General features: G+C 39.0%; 1 protein-coding gene across 1 annotated transcript in view; it reads left to right on the top strand.

Annotated features, from left to right (window-relative positions):
* Positions 1–18,762: 18,762 nt before the first annotated feature.
* Positions 18,763–21,148, top strand: part of LOC149080744 (vitellogenin-6-like) — a 31,188-nt gene continuing 28,802 nt past the window's right edge. Inside the window, exons 1-2 of the mRNA XM_089237423.1 lie at positions 18,763–18,811; positions 20,849–20,869. Of these exons, the coding sequence (XP_089093549.1) occupies positions 18,775–18,811; positions 20,849–20,869 (58 nt within the window). The 5' untranslated portion in view covers positions 18,763–18,774. The remainder of the gene's footprint in view (positions 18,812–20,848; positions 20,870–21,148) is intronic.

Below are 21,148 nucleotides of genomic sequence, written 5' to 3' on the forward strand. Positions count from 1 at the left end.
TATGCGTCAGTCACTTTGTTGTGGTTTTCTCCGAAGATTAGAGAGGGGCGTTAAGATATGGTGTGGATACCTCTCAGAAGTAAATCACCGAGGTGGTCAAAGTCACTATAGCCCCGTTCACACGTGCAATAAAACATCCCGGGAAGTTCCCGGTAACGGGGATTTTCGCTACAAACCATTCACATGACGTTTAGTTTATGTCGGTAATTCCCCCTCTTTTTTCCGGAAGTCGTATCGTCACTGGTTACGTGGGTTGAACGGAAGTGGTTGATTCAAGATGGTTGACGAAGGAGCTTACAGTAGTTTTCGCGGCGCAAAGGGTCATGGGAGAGAAGAAGGTCGGTGTCGACCACTAATCCACCCCCAACAAAGATGGGCTCTAGGAGCTTCTCTCCCAACTTTTTTTCCCCTATGAGGGAAGAAAGTTGCCATGCCGATAATTATCACCAAAGCGACCCCCAATCTTGCACATGTGAACGGGGCTTATGCGTTAGTATGGTGGTAGAAGAAATTATAAAGGTCAGATGAAAAATAGCGTTTAAAAAAAGTAGCCATCACATAACAATCCATAATCAGAATTTTTCCAAATTTTTTTCATAGATACTCATTCAAATGTGTTGAAACTTTGTGTGTCTCTCAACACTATGGTGTTACATACTTTACTTCTAGTGATAATTTTGGTGATTTTTGAAAAAGTTGCATGTTGTATGTTGAAGTTGAATTTCTAGAAAAAAATAACCAACAATTAAAATCTCAAATGTTCGTGTTCAATTGTATGAAAATATTCACAGTATTTGAGAAAACAAAATTGAGTGCCTAAAGTGAATAGAAACATTTTAAATGTTCCTTAAAATTAAGGAGATTTTTCCCGTAGGAAAGCATAGGAAATCAAGATCGAGCACCAACCCCCTTACCATTACAATGCAAATTTGGGAAAACTATAAAGGAAAAATTCGATGATGTGCAGAATTTTTGAAAAGTTGATAAATCAGAAGAAATTAATTGATTAAAAAGATGATTAATTATTAATTAGTATCAAGTATTGATAATAACATTGCGATTGATCAATGAGTTTTCAAATTCGCGAAAATTATAAAATTCATATTTTTATTACATTATTTGGCCTAGCTAATAATAATCTTAAATAATTTATCAATTGTAATTATTGATTAGTTAAAGGAGGGCCGGAAGGGCAACTGCTCCGGGCTGCAAAATTCAGGAGGTGACACTTTTAGGTAGGGACAAAGAAACACCGTTATAAAAATATCGAGTTTTAAAGTTTTGTGGGGGGTGGACAAAATCATGTTTTCCCCGGGCGATAAAAATTATAATTACCGCCCTGATTTAAAGGGTCAATTTGGATCAAATTCTAAAAACTTCCCATGATTCTGAGCTAATGTATCACTTTAGTTTGTTATTAGCTAGTCAATCAATTAATTATCAAGTTGCTTATTAGCATCAAATACTAATACGAACATCAATAACAAGTTTTAAAATTTACAAAAATTTCAAAATTTATGACGGCTTTTGCTCAATTTATCACTCATCGGCTTTTACTCGCCTTAGTATAATTTTGGTCTTCCCGGTCTCTGCGCTTTTACTGTAATATATACAGGGTGTCCTGTAAGCGCTAATACTGCCTTTATCTCAGTAAAGGTATAGCTTCAATTTAAAAAAAATGATAAAAGGCGTTAAAAAATTACTCTGTACTAGTTTAGAGTGAAAGTACAGTGAAAACAAAAAGTACAGCAAAACGAAAAAAAAATCTAAATTTTTATACGGTCCCCTTCTCCCTAACTTCAAATCAGAAAGTTGTGTCCCGTATCTCCTACGGCCAAAAAAAAAAATCCAAGTTTCTGAGTGCAATATTCACTGAGATATCCGGATTCAAAGATCGGAGAAAAGTTGGGAAAGGACAACTTAGAAGACGGAAAGTTAGTTTTTGCTGTTCTCTCCCAACTTTTCTCTGATTTTTGAATTCAAATATTTCAGCGAATATTATACTTAACAACGTGTATTTTTTTGGTTGTTGTTGTTGTTGGCCTCAGGAGATACAGTACAACTTTCTAATTGTCGAACACATGTGGGTCGTATAAAAATTTAGATTCTTTTCATTTAGTGACACACTGTATTTTCACTCTCAAAACTGGTACAGAATGATTGTAAAACGCATGTTGAGCATTTTCTAAATTACAATCATAACTCTACGACGGATGGTTAATGAGATAATGACCGCATTAGCACTTACAGGACACCGTGTATATATACTTTTTCAAAATATAATTGGCGCAATGTAGAGCGAATGTCGCAGCATTTACATTTAAGGGGTCTCATACCTTTTAACATAGTGAAAAACTATGCTCTAATAGAAATGTCATTGAAAATACTTTTTGAACCTTCGATTTATTCCAAATTTTTTACACTTGTTTTTGATTGTATGTGCCATCCTATGCTGGTTTAAAGTTTTACATATCATAGATGCTTAATTGTTTGTAAATTTCCAAAAAAAATGCAAAAAACAACAGCTTGCACGCATGATAAAATACAATTACATCAATGTAATTGAATAAAAATTGATTAAAAAATAAAGGAAACTGTTCAATTCATGAAATGAAGCGAAAGGTTGAGATTTAATTGAATCAATCTTATTTAAAATTATATTTTAAAATTTGAATTTTAAATTCAAAAAATTTTTGTAAACAAAATGTAATTTTAAATAAGATTGATTCAATGAAATTTCAATATTCCTTTATGTTTACTCAATTTTTATTCAGTTACATTTTATGTAATTGTATTTTATCACGCACGCAAGCTGTTTTTAATGCATTTTGTTTGGAAGTTTACAAAAAAATTAAGTATCTAAGATGTGTAAAACTTCATACCAACATATAGGATAGCACAAACAATCAAGAACATGTGTAAAAAATTTGGAATAAATCGATGGTTAAATAGTATTTTTAAATGATATTTCTGTTAGAGCATAGCTTTTCACCATCAGCGAATAGATCAGCGAATAAGCCCTTATTTCAAAATTAAATATCTCTACAACAAAGATCAATAGAATTATGCGGTAAACGGTACGTTTATTAGCAAAACTGTAAGAATGTTTTGTACAGAAATTTCAAAAATTTAGTTTTTTTTTAATTTTTTAAAATTAAAAAAAAAACAACAAAACTCTGGAGATTTGGGGGTTCCGAAAATCCTCATTTGTGTGAAGAGAAACCACTGCATTCGCCTAAAGTTACTGCATGGGCTGCGGTATGCGCCATGTGTGCTGACAAATTGTTCCAAAATTGTAACGTAACGTTCAGTAGTAATCGTTTCTCGCACGAAGAAGGAACCGATAATGCCTCTGGCGCATACCGCAGCAACCTTAGGCGAATGCAGTGGTTTCTCTTCACACACATGAGGATTTTCGGAACCCCAAAACCTCCAGAGTTTTGTTGTTTTTTTTTTAATTTTAAAAAATTAAAAAAAAACTAAATTTTTGAAATTTCTGTACAAAACATTCTTACAGTTTTGCTAATAAACGTACCGTTTACCGCATAATTCTATTGATCTTTGTTGTAGAGATATTTAATTTTGAAATAAGGGCTTATTCGCTGATCACCCTGCGTTAGACCCCTTAAGAAACCAATACCACAGATGGTTTAGATGACCGTGAATTCCTTCCAGACGTTACGTCTGTTTCAACGGGGGTAAGAAAAAGAAAAAAAAATCAGCGAAGTATATCTGAGATAAGTGTGTGAGAAGAGTCCTCACACTCCATTTTTATTTCGAGATAAACATGAAATAGTGGTTTTCGTGCGAAGGTCATCGCCAAAGACGGGTAAAAAACAATCTCTTGACAATGATTTCGGAAATAGAAAAATCAGCCGATCAAGGCTGAACACACGATACCGATCGCTTCAGATGTGAATGACCGGACATACGTCTCCGTTCGGATAAAAGAATCTCCCCCCCCCTCCCCGCCGCACCTCTTAATAACGCTCTTATCTTCGATACTAGAAACCGATGGAAAAAAACATTCAAATTAAGTGTAAAAGATCCTCTTCCACATATTAGAGCATATCGTTGTAATATAAACACAACAGATTCCTAATTATCAGTAACCTTAGACTCGAATCTAAGCTGCAATTTGGTCATTTGATTCCAAGGCCATATCTTAACGACCACATTTCTGAAGCAATAATGTGCCGTTTGTCCAGAAAATATATGAATTTAAATGATATTTTATAATTTGCAACTTTTTAGAAAAAAGAGTTACACTTTTAAAATTATTCCGTCTATGATAAACATTTGATATAAATGATTTTGCACGGGAATTTATGGTTGATAAGACGAGTTTTGACTTTTGAAGGATTCCGTAAGTTTTGAGTTGGAAATGTGTTGAATATAATCTTCAGGGGCTTTTTCATCAGAGGGCAGCACTTGAAGTTGTGAAAGTGTGTTTTTTTTGGGATGGCTTCCAGGAGAAAGTGCCTACGGGAAAAGTGTGATTTATTACATAAAATTTAGCAATCGAATTGTGGGAAAAATTTGAGTGTGAAGATGAATATACATGAGGATGTGATGTCTTTCTCCGCTGTCCATACAGAGGTTTTTTTCACTAAAGTGAAAGGATGAGGGTTCGATTCCCCGCAGCGGCAGTTGAATTTTCTCTCTTTCCAAAATATATCTTCTAATCAGCCAGCTGTTAAAAAACCTTCGTATGGATAAGCCAAGAGTGGCATCATCCTCGGATTAGTCGCCATCTGGTGGCATTTTCAGCAATTGTGAGCTTTGGCCCGAGTTAGGTGCGACCGTCCATTTACGGTCCCGTTCAGTGCACGCGAGCTCCAAGGAAAGATTGAGATATTCGTTGCCTGTGTAGTCTAGTGGTCTAGGGTGAACGTGAATGTACGTCCCCGCACACAGCGGCAGTTGAATTTCCGCTCTTTCCAAAATATATCTTCGCATCAACCAGCTGTTAAAAAACCTTTGTATAAAGATGAATATACCCCTGCACACACACACATCATCTTGGATGAAAATATTTGAACGAAATGAATTACTTCTTCACAAAAAAAAAAAACTGCATTTTTTTAGTGTCAAAAATGCAAAAATTTGAAAATTTGAAAACAAATGAATGGTCGGGTCTGAAAGGATAAAGTATTGCTAAACTGTGATTAATCTATACATAAGTAGTAACATGTCCTGACAGACTCATTCATCATCACCGAGCCGGAAGCCCACTGTGAAGCTATAAATATCAAATTAATCAATAGTTTCGTTTCATAACGCGTAAAGACTCACTAAGAAGGGTTTATTTATTTATTTTTTTAAATTTGACCGCTAGGGGGGTCAAAAACGGGGTTCAAAGATAACATATTGAAATCATCCAGAGCCAAAACTATTGAAGCTATAATCATGAAAGGGGCCGTTCAAGTATTACGCAATCACCGATGGTAGGGAGGGGGTTTCCGATTTGCTGACTTTTGATGGCGACCTCGAGGCGACCACCGATAGACAGCGCCTTCACTTCCAACCCATCTCACTAATGGCAGTAAATTGCAATATAGCGCGATATGGCCAGAGTTGGTGTTTGGTGAAATAATGACTTTTGATGACAAGGGGGAAAGGGGGTTTTGGATAATGCTTACGTCTCTCATCAACCACCCTTTATGAAAATATGAAATATTTTTAATGGCATCTTACTCGATGCGCCAAAAACGAGAAAAACCTTTCGATAGTTTGTGGGCAATTGAAGTAACATCCCCCTATTGATAAGTGCCCTACAGAGTGTTCGGGCCGCTTAAGTGCTCTGGAACTGTGCCACGCATCACTTAAATAATCTGAGAATGTGCCGCTGGTAACTTGAGTGATGTAGAACCGCACTGGGGGCCATTTAAGTGCTCTAAAACTACGTGACATGTCACTCAAGGGATCTCTAAATGTGTCACGGATCGCTTAAGTGTTCTGGAACTGTGTCTCGGGTCATTTAAGTGATCTAAAAATATGCCACGGGCCACTTAAATGTTCTGGAATTGTACCACGGGACACTTAAGCGATCTGTAAATGTGCCGCTTAGTTCATTTTTACAAAATTAAGTTTGAAGAGGGCAGGCCGCATCAAGTAACCCTCAGGGCCATATTTGGTCCGCGGGCCAAAGAACTTTATGTGATTTATCATTATATGGCTAAGAGGGTGGGTCGCAATGAATTTATTAAAGATAAATTTTTAGTTCATTGCCTTCAAAGATCATATGGCGCAATCATCGTTGAGTCCAAACTGCAGAAGCTATAAATATGAAATTTGGTGAGTATTATATTTTATATAGTACAGAGAATCACTACGACACAAGATTTCAGAACCCTTAACCCCCCAACATGGTGCAAATGTTATATGGGGGGGGGGGAATCATTGCAGAACAATTTTCAGATGACCAAATTCACACGAGTGAATCCGCGGGTTACAGATAGTTTAACATACAGTGTAACACCTATTACACCAGCGCTTCTCAGTCTGCGTCACAGTGAGCTGTCGATATTGATGTGTGTGTCAGTGCCTTAAAATGAATCAATATCTATATTGAGCTACCGCAACAAACAGCAATCTTGTGCCACAAGAAAACCAATGGTTTCATGGTTTATACCATGGTCAGTTGGATACCAGAATCGGTTGTTCTGTATGGCTAAAAAATAGATCACATTTTAAACGCTTATAGCTAAGGAAGTGTAAAACATAAGCACAAATTTTGCAATGTTAAGAAGGATGATGTATAGGCGAAGCATTCAGCGCTCACGGAGCGGGAAAAGGGTGATATGCTGGCTGATTTACTACTTCCGTGCTCAGTTGATCACCAAATTGCTCAATGGCTACTTCTGTGCTCACTTGCTCATTCACTACCTTTTTGCGTTCACTTTCTCACTAATTTGCTAATTCCCTACTTCCGTGCTCATTTGCTGACTAACTTGCTCATTCACTACTTCTGTGCTCACTTGCTCACTAAATTGCTCATTCACTACTTCCGTGCTCACTCCCTACTTCTGTGCTTACTTGCCCACTGATTTGCTCATTCAAGTGAGTCATTGAGTGACCAAATCAGAGAGCAGGTGAGCACGGGAGTGAGTAAATGAGAAAAAAATAATGAGCGAACGAGTATGAGAATAAGTGAATGAACAAATCAGTGAGAAAGTCACCATAGGAAAGATCAATTGGGCATGAAAGGTAACGAAAAGCAAGTGAGCACAGAAGTAGTGAATGATCACGTTAGTGAGTAAATGAACATAGGAATCAGTGAATGAGCATACCAGTGAGCAAGGGAGCATAAGAGTTGGGATTGAGCAAATACATTATCAAGTGAGCAAGTTAGTGAGCAAGTGAGCATAAGTAATGAGTAAATGACCAAATCAGTGAGGTAGTAAGCATAGAAGTAGTGAATTATCAAGTTAGTGAGTAAATGAGCATAGGAATTACTCATTGAATGAGCGAATCAGTGAGCAAAAGAGCATAAGAGTTGGGATTGAGAAAATGCATTATCAAGTGAGTAAATGACAAAATCAGTGAGGTAGTGAGCATAGGAGTGGCAATCGAGAAAATATGTTTGCAAGTGAACATAGAAGTGGTGAATGAGCAAGTTGGCGTGCAACTGAGCATAGGAATGAAGGAGAGAAAATCAGTGAGCAAGACTGAGCATAGAAGTGCGATTGAGCAAATAAGTTAGCATATGAATGAGTGCATGGCAAATCAGTGAGCAAGCGAGAACAGAAATGAGTACATGGCAAATCAGTGAGCAAGCGAGAACAGAAATGAGTGAACGAGCAAGAAAGTGAGCATAGGAGTGAGCGAATGAGCAAATCAGTGAGAAAGAGAACACGTGAGCGAGCGATTGAGTAAATCAGCTGGCGGAATAGCGCTATTTGACTTGCTATATGCGAGCAACGGGAGAAAACCTCCCGTTCCGTCATTATTCTATGGCCTTTCAAAATGTCTGAACGAGGATCTCTCCTTCAACATTACGAGAGGGCGCCTAAATGAGTAGTTGCGGCCCTGCCAATACCTACCTTATTTCTGGTGAATCACCGTTATTGAGTATATATTCTCGAGTTTGTAATTTACACCTGGTAGCATTTCTTTTACTTGTATGGATCAAACCACACAGTCGATCCAATGATGACTCACAAAAATCATGTCCTTATTCTAGACAGGAAATTTTAGCTAGGCAGTGATGCCTAAGAAAAATAGCCTTGTCTGTGGGCCTATGATAGTGTTAAGACAGCCCTGGGCGCTCTTTATGAAAATTGTGAAAATCTAATCGAATAATGTGGATTCTAGGTTGCAATATTATTAGTTTCCTCTTCTTTTGTGCCATCATTGTGATAATAATCTTCAATATGCAATCAAGTGTTCTTAAAATTTTAGGATCTTCTAGCGTATGGTTGAACATGAAAAAATGTACATTAAAAAAATGCAATTTTTGATCTTTTTGTGGTGCCCCTTTTCTTCTAATGCCCTAAGCACGTGCTTATATTGTTAATGGTTAATCCGGCCCTTGCCTACAAAGACTCTTTCGATACAACGTCCGAACTCATCTTTACTCCGCCCATATGTTTTGGAAAGAAATATACGAAATTCGTGTTTTTCGTTCTCAGAATTGTTTGACATAACTTCAATAACACTATGTGACACGATTTTTGTTCTTGGTTAGCCCTTAACTGGCGTTTAGGGCTAACCAAGTGGGGGGGGGGGGTCATCTTGCCATCCCTTGAGCCATCTCTTGAGAAATAAATGCATCTGCGCCAGCTTTTATTTACAGTACCTTTCAAGCCAGTTGTTTACACGTGTTTGACAAATTTATGATGTTTTTTTTCTATTTTTTCTTCCCTCTGAGTGAATTAACGCCAGGGTGTCTGCCACCGGACTTTAGCCGTTGCCGAGATCTCTTCCAGCCCAGCTTCGTGGCAGAGTCTGAAACGAAGTGAGTGCACCTAACAGTCTGAGTGTGTAGCTAGTGTTGTGTATGATATTTCAGTGATGCCATCTACACTTCAAATTGTGAGTGAAGTGTAATGATTGAATATTTGTAACGTTGTAGGCCTGTTGCTCTCTGCGAGACTTTTCAACGGGGAGATCGGCTCGCATTCGCGCCTTGAATTTGGGAACCACAGAAAACCAACTTCAGCCGACCACCACTGTGGGGTTCGAACCCGGATCCTCCCATCGCGAGTCCGTCACTATAACGACTCGACCTTAAGTGTGAAAAAACACGGCGGCTTTTTTCCTCCCTCTGTATCGTTGATCAAAGTTTCCGTGGGGTCAAACCACCACACCGCTTGTGTAAGTCTTTTTTGCCTGCCGGCGAAATGGCATATCGGAAAAGGCCCAGTTTTCTCGATAATGGTTCCAAATTGATCACGAGACATCGGACATCCGAGGTTGAGCATGAGGATAGTGCTGTTACAGAATTGTACGTAAGATATCTGTGTGATAAACATGTCATAAGGCCGTAATCACCGACATGGTTCAAAGTGCAGTCACAATTTTTGGATAAGAGATCGACATAGATTGGTTAAAAACCTGAATTTAACCAATCCGTTTCGATCTCTCATCAAAAAATAAATTGTGACTATAGTTTAAACCATGTCGGTGAATACCGCCCATAGTGTTGTTTACAAGTAATGCTGCCGGTCTAGAATAAGACTAATTTTTGAAATAAGAAAATTTTTGGGAAAAATAATTAAAGAAATTTGAAAAATTATTTAGTGAAGTAATTGACAGATGGATGAAGTCATGTGAAAAACCCATCGTTTTTTATGAACACTCTTTTTGTTGATTTTTAAAATGCATCAACACTTGTGTGCTGTGTTCAAAATCACCCCCACGACGCCAGTTACACACACAGAACTTTCACACCACCAGTTAAGGGTTACCAAACCACATTTCCCAATGGTTTACGACAAAAAAAACGATATTTGAGAATCGGTCATTTACCATTAGATGATTGGGGGGGGACTAAAATATTGAAAATGACAAAAAAAACAAACCTTTTGTTATTGATAATAATTTTAAAAATGGTAAATAAGTTTTTGAGCATAGTTTCCCAACCTTTTTGTTTTACACACGCGCGCGCGCGCGGCCATTTTTGAGCTTGTGGAGAAACATCAAAAAATACATACAAAAATGAAATTTCCAACATACACACACACACACACCGGCCCCTTCTTCAGAAATTTTTTTCCTCTCATCGCCCTCGACCTCAAGAGATCCCATAGGATCCTATGTTATACGTCGACCATTTCATCGCCCACTTCAGGAAACACTATTTTAGATCATAAGTCACGTATCTAGACGTTTAATATGAAATAAAATTTGAGTTAAAATAAAATTTTAAATTAGAAAAATAATGTGGCTTTTTTCCATCTTTGTTTCCATGTACATTTCATATACATATATATTCCTTTTTTTTTTTTTGCTCCCAAAAAGGTAATTGGCATGATATTTTCGATGCGCTGTTCAGCTCTCTCTGCTTTATTACAAATGCTTCAAGTCGGGAACTCTTAGGTGAAAGCTCTGTTTTGGGTAAGCACCCATGTTTCCTTTAAAGAGTGTGGAGGAGATGCGATGTGCCATATGCACTGTAAGTACAGTAAAGAAAGTAGAATGCAAAAAACTTCCTAAAAGGTCGAAGAAGCTGATAAAGAAGCTTAGGATACATCTGCTTGCATGCTTAACGAGTTCTTAGGTAACCGGTGGACCAAAAAAACCATTTTTGAGCTTGTGGAGAAACATAAAAAATACATACAAAAAATGAAATTTCCAACATTTCTCCACATGACACATCGCAATTTTCCACGCTCATGTCGAAAAATTCAAAGAAAGCATGGGTGCTTACTAAAAAGAGCACCTTCATCAAAGAATTCTAAACTTGGATCATGTATATAAGGTTGAACGCATTTGAAAATATATTGACAAATATTTCTGGGGGGCTACAAAGAAAACACGCAAGTAAAATGTAGATGGAAATAAAAATGTAAAAGAAGTCCCATAATTTGTAAAAAAATGTTATCACACACGCACACACATTTTATTTTAACTCTAATTTAATTCTCTGATAAACGTCTAGATACGTGACATATTCTAAAAGCTATTTGCGGTTTCAGTGCAAAAAGTTCCTATTTTTTTAATCATTTTTACTTGATTCCAATCACCCAATCAGCCAATGGTACGTAACTAATTCACAAGTATTGATCCCCTCAACACAAAACCGAAGTCTGAGGGAAATATGATCATCATTTAAATAATTATTCAGGCTAAGCAAACACAAAAGTAACAGCTTTTACTCAGGAACAAAGGAAACCTTTTTTATATACGGATATAGATGCAAAGGCCACAAAATGCCCAACGAGGTGGCTGAAAGATGTCCATAAAAAATAGGGATGACAGCCATGCTGGAAAAACTCTCTTGATGTCCGGGAACAGCAGGCATTCCCGGCCCGTAAGCCACAACCCCGCCGGAGCCCCCATCGCCTCCGACTCGCGGCAATCATCCCCCTCCCAAAGTCCCTGGTAACACCCGCCGGCCGCCAAACCAGAACATGACTCCCACTCTGTCCCCAAAGGGGATATAAGCGGTTAAGAAGTCATGCTGGAAAATCCTTTCTGCATCCATCCGGCCACCACGCAGAGGTCGCAACAGCAGGCCCGCAAGAGACCAACGAAAACATCCTGAGCCATCCCCCTTCATCACCGTACTCTGTCCTCAACCATCAGCCGATCTGCAACACCAACTCCTCCCATCTTGTCCTCTGGTGTTGGAAGGGTTTTTCCATATTCCCGAATCTGAAAATAGAACACGAAAAGAAAAACAGGATACATGTACAAATTCAGGTTCGATGAACTATAAATGATTTTTTGAAAACTTTTACATTGGAAGAGCGCAGATGTCGGGAGGATATGATTCAAGTGTTCAAAATTTTTAACGGGATGGATGAAATGGACCATTAGTTATTAACACACCGTCACTCAACTTCTTCGACGAGGGCACACTAGTATCAATTAGTGCTGCTGCGCGGTCATGTGGGCATCGTGCTGGACTCTCATCCTGAGAACTCCGATAACGGCCGGGTGATGGTTGGCTGAATTTGTTTTTCTGCGATTTTCCAGCTTCGAGGCTCAAGTTTCTCCGCAGAGAGCAGGCAGACATACAGCACGATACTGGCATAACATGAAATTTCAATCATTTCCATTTTCACTTCAGAAAATGAAAGACAGATGGCAGTGCGAATACGAAACAAGCCCATTTCGTCGACATAAGTATGTTAGTGCCACACATACACTCAGAACACACATTCCTTCATGTACCAATTCATTAGAAATTCCGTAGAGGAATGTGTACATGATGCATGAGTGTTACTACCGATTGGTAAGGGACAATTCCAGATTGTGATGTAGCAGGGAGTTTTTCTCTCATAGGGTTGTGAATAAATGAAATAGCTTTACCTCCAGGGATCGTGAATTCTAACACGATTGGGGTGCGTTTAAAAAAAGAAATACTATAAAACATATTGGGATAAATCGAGAAAAGCCATCCATTCATAGATAAGACAACCATAATGTTTTATGGGCAGTATATTTATATTTTATCATAATTATAGCTTTTTTTATTCCTCTTATTGGGTTGCTGTGTTTTTGACATAGTTTAGATACGTATTCGAAATGCATCATATTTTTATGGGCATCATTTTTTCTGCCACCTTGTTCCAGTTCACTATGACACAGAGTGCAAATTTACAAAGTATCTACACATGCACAAATAATTCCGAAAACAATAGAAAGCAATAGTTCACTCAAATAATCAAAAACACAGCAGCACGGATTACAAGCCTTGTCAGATATGTACACTGCTCAAAACAATTAGGGGAGCACATGGTTTTAACAAAATTACGCAAAGATGTATACCGATAAGTAACATAAAATGAATCATCCATAATTTAAAGCCTAGCAGGAAACGGAAGAAGAAAACTTCATATGCTAATCAAAGTTCATGACGTCAAAAAGGGGATAAGGGCAGAAATCGGGATGTTGCAGAAACGTCTGTTTTACTGCCGTAACTGTGAAATTCGATTGCGCAGTATTGTTTTTTTCAGACAAGGTGACTTGAGGATGTCTCAACAACGTGATTTACCGGAATCCATGGCATGGCGTGTTATAGGCAGACTGGAATCCGGGCAAACACAACGTAGTGTCGCGGACGCTGTTGGAGTCGCCAGAAGTGTTGTTGCAAGGCTGTGGAATCGATTCCAAGAAACAGGAAATGTTAGACGTCGACAGGGCAAGGTCGGCCACGCGCCACTACAGCAACTGATGACCGGTATATACGGTTAACAGCCCGTCGATACAAAGAATGCTACGCAGCTGCAAAGACGGTTGCTCTTGGCAACAGGACGAAGGGTGTCCAGCCAAACAGTACGTAATCGGCTTCATGAGGGAGGGCTCTATGCACGTAGGCCAATGGTATGCATTCCGTTGACCCCACGTCACCGTGCCTCCCGAAGAAGATAGGCTGCTGAACATCGAGATTGGGAGCAACATGATTGGAGCCAAGTGCTGTTTACAGACGAGTCCCGATTCAGTCTGGAGTGTGACACCCGACGTGTTCTATTATGGAGGGACAGGGGCACTCGAAATAACCCCGCATTCGTTCGTGAAAGATCGCAATACAGACGAGCTGGTTGGATGGTATGGGGTGGAATCAGCATAGGCGGACGTACGGACCTGCATATCATTCGGAATAGCACTTTGACGGCCCGAAGGTATGCAGACGAGATACTGCGACCTCATGTCATCCCTTACGCTGGAGCCATTGGAGATTCCTTTGTTTTCCAGGATGATAATGCCAGACCGCATAGAGCTCGTCTGGTGGAGAACATGCTTGAAGCTGAAACAATACAGCGTATGGAATGGCCAACATGCTCTCCTGACCTTGGACGACGCATTGCTGCGCGACCAAGGCCGCCTGTTACTGTCCGAGACTTGCAGATTGCACTTCTTGAGGAGTGGAACAGTATTCCCCAAAGTCTGATCGATAACCTCATCGCATCCATGGCAAACAGGTGTGCAGCAGTCTTAGCTGTTCGAGGAGATCACACGCCCTATTAAAACTCATGCATCATGTCTAAACAGTACTTTTTTCTATCGTTTACATGTAACCAAATTGTAGCCCTAAATCATCTTTTCATGTTTTTTCCATATTTTCAAAGAATTAAAGCTTAATTCCAAATTTTTTTACGTCTTTTTTCTGTATTGCGCATTGATACGCGTGTACTATCCATTGTATGCCAATACGTGGCTGTCTCGCACGGTTTTCTTCACTTTTTTGCTTGCTCCCCTAATTGTTTTGAGCAGTGTATATACACGGAAACGAGAAACAAAAAAATCTGTCCATCCGATTTATGAAAAAAATAATAATAAGTTTTGCAAAAATATATAAGGGAAAAACACAGAAATAGATAAAAACAACAACAAAATCATATTCACGTGATAGCCACTACTAATACATAACTATTACAAGATATAGCACATACTAACGGGACCCGAACAAGAATTTTTATGACATTTCCGTAACAATGATGTAGATGTGATAACCACACACACACACGAGACGACTCGGCCTGGCAGTTATAAATGCATTTCTATACAAGATACATCGAAAGACTGGTTATTTGTGGAGATGAAGATTACAAGGAAGAAAACTCATCCCTGCCCCCACGGGGACTCGAACCGCGGTCTCTCGCTTGCCGGACGGGTGCTCTACCCTCTAAGCTATGGAAACAGATAGAATCTTTCAACCTTGGAACGTATATATGTTGAAAGGCACCGTACATGGACGGCGTCAACAATCAACTAATAGCTCGTGAATGACATAGGCCAAATATTCGATCTGCTTCCATAGCTTGGATGGTAGAGCACTCGTCTGGCAAGCGAGAGACCGGGGTTCGATTCCCCGTGGGGGAAGTGATGAATTTTCTTTCTTGTAATCTTCATCTCCACAAATAACCAGTCTTTCGATGAATCTTGTATTGACAAATGGAGAGGACATTTATATATGCATGTATATTTCTCTTTCCTCTATTCAAGTTCTTCATAAATTTCATGTCCGTAACACACGTGCTTACTCATATTGTCGGATTCATGTTGATCACGAATAAGGTGCTAAGCGAGATGGCACGGGTGATCCCCTAATTGTATATATTCCCCCACACAATACATCTATTTTGTATATTTTCATCAAATCCACCGGAGCGAGTGAACTCAACCCAATAAGACTAATGCTGGCTTCTAGTCCACAAGTTATCAAACCCATTTGCTCACCATCAAAGTGTTACGCGAGGTGAGACTCGCTCCGATGGATATTTTATATTTCACAATAAGATTCTCACTTCTTTTTCTTTTTTGTATCCTGCGTATATAACATGGCAAGTGTAAGATAACAGATGAGATGGCATGGGGGGGGGGCGCTCAATTGCTTTTAAAACATACCTCCATCCTAATATGTGTACGTTCTCCGTCTTAACGGAACCCCGAAACTTTTCTCCAACCACCAACCCCCCCCCCCCCCATCTCGTCTGTAATCACCAAAAATTTTGTTACTCGCGACAGTACCCAATCGTCCGGGGAAAATGTTATACAAATACAAATACAACGCCACAACAGGCAAATTGCCCACCGAGGTGGCTGACTTAAGAACATCATGGATCCCCGAGCCCCCTACCTACTACTGCTACACCCCCACCTGCACCCCCCCCCACGGAACCCCCCAACGAATCGGTACATGCGGGAATGTGCGTGTACGTGTAGTGCAACCTGACGTAAAGTTTGTTTCTGTGTAATGCTTGTTATGTGTAGTGCTGTCATCTGCCCCCAGTTTTTACTAACTATGAGTGAAGTGTTATGGGTGAATGATTTATCGTTGTAGGACTGTTGCTCTCTGTGGCGAGACTTTTTAACGGGGAGATCGGCTCGCATTTGCGCCTTGAAGTTGGGAACCACAGAAAACCAACTTCAGCCGACCACCACTGTGGGGTTCGAACCCGGATCCTCGCATCACGAGGCCGGCACTATAACCACTCGACCACCACAGCGGCTGTTGTATGCTTTTTTGACACAAAATAAAGTGTTCCGGACTCTGCCACGAAGCTGCCGAGATTTCGGCAACAAGATAAGTCCATTGGCAAAGTTCTGGCGTTCATTTATTCAGTCACTTTCCTGATACACCCATCCTTCGGGAACGCTTCGATATCTCTCCGAGATGGGAAGTGGGGTGTGTCCGGTCTTCAAAAGTCACCTCATTTGGCTTTTGTCTCTTGAGACATTTGTATTTGTATTAGAAAAAAAAAACCAATAATTATGAGCTACATAGTACAGTCGGCCCCCGTATTCGCGGTTTTTTTTCCTTCATTTTGTAAAATTTTTTTTGGAAACACTCAGCAATCGTCATTCACGTGTTTTGTTTACAAAATGTGCATGTTTAGGATAGCTCATTTTGCTAGTGCTACTGGTAATGCTTCGGAAAGACAAAAACAAAAGTGAAAGGTTTACAAGAAAAATTGGATATACTATATTGACTATGCTCGGCGAAAGTAAGTCAATTGCTGCTGCTGTGGCCCGCCATTACGGAATCAACGAATCTACGATGAGATATATCGAGGAAAAAGAAATCTGAAATTCGTTCAGCCGTGCCTGTAGCTGCACCTGTGGCAGCGAAAACTTTGCATCGCCTAAATCCATGTGTTTCTCGTACATAAAATGCTGGTTTTCTTTTTTGTGAGTACAAGAGTGCTACCAAAAAGGTATTCCAATTGATTGTAATATTATTACGGAAAATACGATAAAACATTTTACGCTTCTATAAAGGGAAGGGCTGGTGAAACGTCTATTTCATCAGAATTTTATGCAAGTAAAGGTTGGTTTCATAGGTTTAAGAAACGGTTTCAGATTACGCAATGTAAAATATCGCTGGCGAACAAGCCTCTGCCGACCAGGAGGCAGCTAGAAAATTTCCAAAGACTTTGCAGAAAATTATTGAAGAGAAGTGTTATACACCTCAGCAGGGGTTTAACATTGACGAAACTGCACTATTTTGGAAGAAAATGCCTCAAGAACATTTATCAATCAAGAAGAAAAGCGAGCGTCTGGTTTTAAGATAGAATTACTATGCTGTTTTGTGCAAATGCGTATGGGTACATGATAAAGCCCTCCGTAATTTTCAAATCTGCGAATCCGGGAGCATTGAGGAGGAAGGATGTCAAAGCTTCCAGTATTTTGAATGAACAATAAAAGGGCTTGGACTATGAAAACACTTTTCCCGGATTGTTTTAAACGGTGTTTCGTTCCGGAAGTCAGGAGGTACCTCGAGAGTGAAGACGTCATTCAAAGTTCTTTTGATACTGAAAAAGGAATGATGGTGTGGAAGTCATTTATATGCCTCCTAATCAACATTTATCATTCAGTCCCTTGATGAGGCAAAAAAAATCTTAATCCCCTTGATCAGGGTAAAGCGAACATTCAAGGCTCACTATACACGCCACTCAATGGAGATGATTGTGCACGCAATAGAAGATGCAAGTGCATAAAATGTCTTAAAGGTATGGAAGGATTACACTATCACTAACGCCATTACTGTGATATCTAGAGCCGTGGCAGCTCTTAAGTAGAATACAAGTTCACCATGAGTAACATAGCGAAAGGGCTTCGCAAGTTCAAATCAGCAATAGATTATTTTCATGTCATAGATCCCTCTATTTTACGTTCTTCACATGTAGAAAAATTAGTAGAGGGAACGTTGTCAACATGTACCAACATACTTGATGATATGAAGAAGAAACATCAAGCAGAAGCAGAAATCACAATGTCCTTTCAGAAAGCATCGCCAACAACCGCTGCACCCTCTTTTACATTCCTCTTGTACCTTTGCGTCATCCTGCTCTTCTCATGATGTTCAATAAACGAGATAAACAAAAAACCCTATGGTTTCGGTTATTCGCGGATTTCCGTATTCGCGGTCACCCCCAGGAACGTAACCCCCCGCGAATACGGGGAGCGACTGTATTTCGATACATTTTTTCAAGAGACATATCCCGCATCAAATGTTTTCCATAAAACAGGTTCAAGTATGTATAAGGTATTATTTACCAAAAATAAATTAAAAGGAGAAGAAAATATCGCTATAATGTTATCGTATCGAGTTCAAGTGCCCATATTGCAGCTAAAGATATCCACCCACTTGATGTGTTGAGGATAGGATTGTGGATTACGATACGATACGTGATCAGTGTTTACAGGTCCGTAATATTAAAAAAAAAAAAATCGAAGAAAATTCTAAAAAAAAATATTTCTTCTACGAAAGGCTTTAATTACACACAAGGGTCCTTTTTTCTCTCCCCTTTGAGCCCCACACGCGAACGAATTGGTCAATCGAGAGATTCCGATACTCTCCTGATATAAGAGTATTAAAAAAAAAAAGTAATATCTATCATCGATAGAAATCTTATGCGGCCCTCGTTTCACCTTCTCGACTTTTCTTTCTTCTCCATTGGAAAGAATCCACTGGAATAACAACTAAAAATAAATTTCACAAAAAAAAAAATGTTCCCCAGAAGATACTAATGATAATAAGCGATTATAATTAGTAATTTGAGGGGAGTTATTTCTCGGTGGTGGCAAAGTCCAATATCGGGAAAACCGTATATAAGGTGAGTCCCGTGGCCATTGGAAGTCGAGTCGTGGAGAGCCGCAATGTTCAGCCTCTCGCTTCTGTTCGCCTTTTTGGCGGGTAAGTCATTGATATTTATTCATATGTAAATTCCTGATCATTTATATGCATATTTAAAATTAATTTTGTATATTGAATTTTCTATGATTCAGCTTTCTTGACATGGAAAAAAAAGAGAACAAATTTATGCAAATTTCAATAACGGAAATAAACGCATTGAAGGCTTTGACTTTGACTATCGCATCGCATTTACTAGTACTGGATAATATAATATAGTCTTCATTTATTGAGAAATTTTATTTCTCGTTGATAGATACCGTAAAACCTCGATAAGTCGTTACGTTTATAGAAGAATCATGACGGCTTAAACGGTGTGACGACTTAAGTGAAATTCCGTTACTTTCAATGTTCAGTATTGTGAAAATCGTATAAATTTACAGTAATATAAAATTTATTGAAATAAAATCACAATGTTAACAAAATTTATAGATCACAAAAGGAATTTTTTAAATTTTTTTGAGCTTTTAGTATTAATTTTAATACTGGTACACTTATGATTTGTACTAGGTATTTTTAATTTAGACTTATCATAGCAACTGTTAGCCTTTCTCTACAACAGAACTGCATGTATTATTTCACATTAGTTTTACATATACATGCCATTTACTATCAAAGATTGGAATTCTTCATCAGTAGTTTATGATACAACTACAAGGTGATCTCGAATATAGGGCTCATTTTTGACTTGAGGGTCCCAACGCGGGGAAAAGCTGCGATAAGGTGGCCTCAACGTGGAGAAAAATGTATAAAAATGACGAAAGATATTTTGTTGCAATTTGAAGCCCCAAATTAGTGGGAATCAGGCCCAGCTTAAACAGTTCCAAACGTTTCAATAATTTTTGTTTTTAGTTGACAAATTGACTTCCCTAGCCTAACTTTCGTTACTTGAGCTATTCTAATTAGTTGCATAAGGCTTTTATGGCCAGTTTTGAACACATGGCAATATGCGGTTATCAAGCTCTTTCTTTAAAGAGAGCCATAGAAATAATATGTTCCTCTTTCTCAAACTGTTCCAGAGTGTCGAGTTAACCGAAATTAGCGACGAGTAAAAGAGGGTTTATGAGCAGTTTTATGTATGAAAGAAAGACTGGATCGATGAAAAACGACAACTTCACCGAAGTGACTATTTATTAGGGCGAAAACTAAACGAGGTTTTACTATAGTTGTTTCTGCTGCTTTAAATGGGGATCCGTAGCCGGGACCAATTTTTCGGGGGTACAGGACTAATAAGGGGTGTCCATGGCAGACACCATGATTTTTGGGGATCCAAAAGTATTTGGGAACGGCTGCCGTAAGATATGGACCAAATCACAAAGCAGACAATCGCTCCCTGGGGGCGATGGAATGGTCCTGATGGGGGGAGGATAGAAGCTTTGGGCTTAGTATAGGACCCTATGGGTTGTTTTGATTCGTAGGGTGATGAGAAGAAGAAAATTTTGAATTTGGGGGGGGGGGGATGGAACAAAAATTTTGGGAAACTATGGTGTATATCGTATTGTATTTTGTATCCAAACGTCATTAAGTCACATGTTTCCTTTGTTGTCCTTTTCAAATCCTCTACGTATTCTGTGTTTTCTGTACTACTCTACCTCACACCAACTCCGCTCGCATATCGCCTTGAGGCAATTTCCAACAAGTGGAGATGGGTGGGAAATGAAGGAGCCATCTATCGGTGGTCGCCTCTGGCTCGGGGTAGAGAACTTGATGTTCTTCCGCGGTTTTGAACCCGTAGTAACTCTCATGGTGGCAGATGAGAAATGGGATCACCTAAGTCTAGCACCTTAACGTTTCATGATGCTTAGTTGAAATAGAAGAATGGTTTTTTTTTTTAATTGCATTCTAAAAACCTACCAACGACGGGTAAAAACCTACCACGGAAGGGCATACTATTCGCTTATTAGGTACTATAGTCAGCGTACTGAATTCAAGTTTTGAGCTCTGAAACATGATTCTGTATTATTAATAATTTGAAAATTTTCTTCAATTTTGAACATTGTCAATAATTTGACATTTAATGGTTTTGTTCTTCTTTTCTAGTTACCGCCGCCGCTAACTATGGTAAGTACAACATTATTAGTATTATTCATTTATAGTAGTGCCGCAACTTGCATACTCTCGACTTGCGTCAGCCCACATTTACGTCACATCCAATTTTTTTTTTAATTGTACGCAATTTTAGCAAAACTTGAACGCTAGACGTCCCGTTCTTATAGAAAGGAAAAGTCTTCCCGCAAAAGTCACAATGAAGAGATGAAAGATAAGGAAGAATATATGGGGGTGACCACCATAATTTATGTAACATTTCCTATATTTTAGCCGTTCTCTTACGTCATCCAG

This window comes from Pholcus phalangioides, unplaced genomic scaffold (genome assembly GCF_987345545.1).
Source record: "Pholcus phalangioides strain wild (caught in Gottingen) unplaced genomic scaffold, Ppha-v1.0 ptg000010l_1, whole genome shotgun sequence".
Lineage (NCBI taxonomy): Eukaryota > Metazoa > Arthropoda > Arachnida > Araneae > Pholcidae > Pholcus > Pholcus phalangioides.